Source organism: Chiloscyllium plagiosum, chromosome 35, assembly GCF_004010195.1.
Source record: "Chiloscyllium plagiosum isolate BGI_BamShark_2017 chromosome 35, ASM401019v2, whole genome shotgun sequence".
NCBI lineage: Eukaryota > Metazoa > Chordata > Chondrichthyes > Orectolobiformes > Hemiscylliidae > Chiloscyllium > Chiloscyllium plagiosum.
The window spans coordinates 39,189,041-39,194,132 of record NC_057744.1 but is presented as its reverse complement, the minus strand read 5'-3'; the positions used below and the strand labels follow the sequence as shown (position 1 = coordinate 39,194,132).

The 5,092-nt window shown below is 38.7% G+C and overlaps 1 protein-coding gene across 1 annotated transcript in view; it reads right to left on the bottom strand.

Annotated features, from left to right (window-relative positions):
* Nucleotides 1-236: 236 nt before the first annotated feature.
* LOC122540556 (pannexin-3-like) overlaps nucleotides 237-5,092 on the bottom strand; it is a 119,161-nt gene continuing 114,305 nt past the window's right edge. The window contains exons 3-4 of the mRNA XM_043676423.1: nucleotides 2,381-3,072; nucleotides 237-513 (exon numbers count right to left, since the gene is read on the bottom strand). Coding sequence (XP_043532358.1) covers nucleotides 446-513; nucleotides 2,381-3,072 — 760 coding nt within the window. The 3' untranslated portion in view covers nucleotides 237-445. The remainder of the gene's footprint in view (nucleotides 514-2,380; nucleotides 3,073-5,092) is intronic.

Sequence of the window (5,092 nt, the reverse complement as noted above, 5' to 3'; positions counted from 1 at the left end):
ATGTATAATTTCAGTTACATCACACTGCAAATTTTTGCTATAAATTCTGTGTTACGATCGAGCCCTCCACAATCACCTGATGAAGGAGCGTCGCTCCGAAAGCTAGTGTGCTTCCAATTAAACCTGTTGGACTATAACCTGGTGTTGTGTGATTTTTAACTTTGTACACCCCAGTTCAACACCGGCATCTCCGAATCATGTCCCATATAACCAGTAATGCACATCAATTCATAAAGTTTCAGATACAGAGAACAGAATAAAATAAAACTTTTTTATGAAAACAATAATATGTGCCACCTAACCTGTATGAAATACAATAATTTGTTACAGTCCTTTGAGTACATGTTCAGTGAATGTGCTTTAACATTTTATCACAAATACATTTAAGGCAAAATGTGGGAAATTGCAGAGTCCATTTATTGGAGTTGTTGCCATTGTTGTGATATCAGCAACTTGAGGAGCTTTGAGGGTTTCCACAAGTCCAATCTGTAGCCTCCCTTGTTTGAAATCGTCCTGTATTATAATCAGAGAAATGGCATATGAATATACATTTTATAAATAACACACTTAAGATTTTATGAATTTTAAACCTTTGTTGACTTTAAAACTATAATCAATATTGATATTGCTGTGCGGTTTGGTGGAAATACTGCATTGCTAGAAGAGCTGAAATTTTGATGAGATGTTAAAAGAATGGCCAGGTTTGCTCTCTGAGTTGGATTAAAGATACCAACTGGAGCAGATTTGGAGGAGAAGCATGTAATGATCTGATCAGTTGGGGAACATCAATCTCTCAATCACTACTGTCAAAACCATGTTAACTGATCATTTGGTTTGAAGATTATGCTGTGTGCATACTAACTACGGTGTTTGCCTGTGAAACACAACTCACTGCTCTTGAAAAATATCTCATTGGTTGTAAAGTATTTTGGAATCCCTTAAGATTTGGTTGAATGCTGTAAGAATGCAAACACCTTAATCATGTAATCATGTTAACACTAATAAAATCCAGTGCATGTTTATTAGATCCAATGCTGAGGTTGCAAGTTTTCTTTTAACTTAAGAGAAACTGACATGCAAAACAGTATTTTCTCACAATCTTCCCTTTTCCATTTCAGATTATCAGTTTTGGTAACTTTCTATCTACATCAATACTGAGGAAGTTACAACAAGCATCAATGCAGGGAGATCAGGCAAATTTGAATGCTGTGTGCCAATGGACAATAGCAAAGATTATTTGGAGTGGAGTGGCAGACAACAGAAAGCAAAATTCAAATCTGGCCATTAGTGTTGAGAGTCAAGTAGGTAAGTTATTTAGTTTATTGGTTAGGGTTTTTGATTAATGTAAATGATCAATTTGTTGTTCATTTGCTTTTAATGATTGGTGCTTCAGTCATTAAAAAGCCTTGAAACTAATAACAGTTTGGGGACAGGGAAGTGTTGTAAGTGAACATTTCTGCTTAAGATGACTCCATTTAGGATTATTCTGTTCAGCAACGTTGAGTTGAAGTGTATGTTGGAGACACTTCATCATGAAGGAGTATGTTGGATTTTGCTTCAAGTCTTAGATTTCGTAGAGAAACAGGATCAGAATGAGATTGCTGTGACAATAAGGGGAACACAGGTTAGAGAAACTGCAGAAGTTGATCCTATCCAGTAGGCACAATGTATTTGCTACTTGTGAGAGTGAAGAGAAAGATTGTTGTTTCCAAGAAGGGTTTACATATAGTGCTTAGGGCTAAAGGGATCAAAGAGGAAATGGAATTAGGGCACTGAGTTGGATGGGAGAAAGTGAGGACTGCAGAGGATAGAGATCAGAGTCGAGAGTGTGGTGCTGGAAAAGCACAGCAGGTCAAGCAGCAATCGAGGAGCAGGAGAATCGACGTTTCGGGCATAAGCCTACTGAGTTGGATGTTAAACCACAATCGTATTGAAAGGCAGAGTGGATTTGAAGGGCTGAATGACTTACTGCTGTTCCTATTTTCTCTGTTTCTATGTTGAAAGGACAGCTGGAATGATGACCATGCGGCACCTTGGAGAGGGAAATTGTTCATAAGCTTAAATACCTGTTTAAATATCCTCTCTCTGTGCCACCAGCATGCTGTAGAAACAGTGTGAATCATGACAAGGTACACTGTAGCAACTTGGGAAAGTTTCTACTTATTAAGGCCAGCAGGTAGATGAGAAATTTACCATTGTCCTGACTTAAATGTTCTGGAATTGGGCAGAAAATACTGGTCTACCAATAACTCCCACATCACGAGTTAATTAAAAGACACTCCTGTTGCCATTGTCTGATTTATTGCTGCTGTGTTATGCATTTAGGATTTAGCTTGAAATTTGAGATCACTTTATTGTACTATTGTTGCTTGTCACTTACCCTGATACTGTTCTCCTTGAGAACCCAAATATCCCCGCTGATGCAATCCAATTTCCCCATTTTCTGTGCTTGCAGTGGTATAGCCGCCACCTTCACGTGTGTAGTTTTCCAATCCTACAAGCAGTGTCATCATATCTAACAGGGTATAACCATGTCCCCCTGCACTCACATCCTTCACAACGCACACCATGGCCAGACGGTTAAATGACTCCAGCTGATTGATGTTTGCACGCAGCAAATGGAGAATGATGTTGAGGTCATTCAGAGCACAACCCAGCATCTTCTTACTAACCAAGTTAAATGCAGGAAGCATCTCATATACAGCCAAAAATTGTTTGTCCCAGTAACAGAGCTGCAGTAGGGTGTAAATAATCATGGGGACTAAGAGAAGGTAGACAGCACCATTAACCACACTAATCATCTTGAATATAGTCACTGAAGTCAGCTTACACTGAATCACAGATGGGATGCCAGGATCATTGGCCAGGAGTCCTGATTTGATGGAGCAACTGAACTCATCCTGGAAAAATGCTGGGAAATGGCAATAGACGAGATAAAGGCAGGCAGCAGAAATGAACACCAACATAAGTAGCTGCCTCATGTAGTACATGCAAACAAAATAATAGGAGCGACTCTTGCAAGCCAGGTAACGCTGTAGAAGTGGAAACTCAAAGAACTTCTCCCTTCGAGCTCTTTTAACACAAAAGAAACACAAAAATGTAAATATGCATGTAAAACAATCATGTAAAATTGGATTGGCATGTAAACAATGCATGTATAATGTTTTGACATTATATTGATGCTATTTTAAAGGAGTGAAAAGTCATTTATCAATGCAGTAAAAGCAAAGCTGCACCCAAGTTTAGTGATGTTCTGTTGGGCTCAGAGATTTTGTTTTCCATCAGTGTGAAAAAGAAACTGCTACCAGCACAAAGCAGGTATAATTGAAAGTGGTACAGGAGATGAATAACAGGATTGCCACTGTGAAGGATCTATTGAAGAATCATCAGCCCAAAATATTAATCCTGTTTCTCTCCATTAAAAAACTGCCCAAGTACTACTAAATATTTTCAGCATTTTGTGTTTTTATTTTAGATCTTTCACATCAACAGTACTGTTATCCATCTTCTTGAAGTCCTGGTATAATACCAGAAATATTTCAATTACTTGACCCAACAGCATTTCCCACAGCCCAATTTAGAGTCCATTCTCTTGTTTCCACTCCTATCATTTTCCGCTTTCCTTCTTTCATCTATCACTGCCAGTTGCCAAACATCATTCAGTTCTACCGATTCCACCACAGCATGCATCCTCAGATGCCATTGCCAACATCTTCCTCAAATGCAAACAAACCATTTAGGTAGGAGGAGGCAATTCAGCACTCACTGGTCTTTCTCTGTTCCGTAACTCTTGAAAATTCTGCCATTTAGTTTGCATGGGATTATACAGGATAGGCAATATAGAGATGTTTCATTCAGCTCAACCAGACCATGTTGGTGTTTATACTTCACTTCAACCTCTTCCCATTTTTCCTCAGCTAAAGCTGTCATCATAACCCAGCATTCTCTTCTCCCTTATATCTTTGCCTAGTTTCTCCTTAGCCACATTTACATTATCTAACCAGTGTCAGCAGTGAGTTAATCATTCTCAGCACTGTTTAAGTAAAGAAGTATGTCCTGACTTCCCTGTTGGGTTTCTTAGTGACTGTCTTTTATTGATGACTTCCAATATGTGTTCTTTCCTGCAAGAGAAAAAATTATCTCTGTGTCCACTCTATTAAAATCCTTTCATGATTTGAAGTACCTATATTTCTGCTTGCTTTTTTTCTTGATAAAATAAATATTTTACATTTCTCTATACTTAATTTCTACTAACTTGTTTCCCCAGCCTATGTCATAGAGTCAGACAGCACAGACTCTTCGGTGTGTCTGTTAATATCATTCTCACTTTTCACAATATTTCCAAGCTTCATGTCATTTGCAAATATTTTCTTTCTGCTCCGACACAGAAATCCATTAATACGCTCATTTATTCATGTCAGAAAGAGCAGTGGTCCTTATACTGAGCTTTGAAGGCACCATCATTCGCTCTTGGACACTGGAAAAGAATTCTTCATCACTACACTTTAAGCCCAAGCTGATTTCATTGGGACACTGCTATAGTTCTTTAAATCCCATATGATTATCCTAATATATTTTATGTAGCATTTTATGAAACACTTTTTCAAAGTACATATGAACAATATCATACACACCACCCACATCTGTATGCTCTGTTGTTTCATTGAACACCTTCATTGCTGCACTTTTGGAGATCAAACACCAAGGAAAAGTTAATACCAGGATTCTGAACAGCATTGATGTACAGAGGGATAAACAAAAAACAAAAAAAACAGCAAAGGAACAGGCCTGCACCATTCTCTATCTAAACTTGTAGCGTATTTTCTAAGGATCTTGGGTTCATAGAACATAGAACATAGAACATAGAAGAATACAGCGCAGTACAGGCCCTTCGGCCCTCGATGTTGCGCCGATCCAAGCCCACCTAACCTACACTAGCCCACTATCCTCCATATGCCTATCCAATGCCCGCTTAAATGCCCATAATGAGGGAGAGTCCACCACTGCTACTGGCAGGGCATTCCATGAACTCACGACACGCTGAGTAAAGAATCTACCCCTAACATCTGTCCTATACCTACCAACCCTTAAT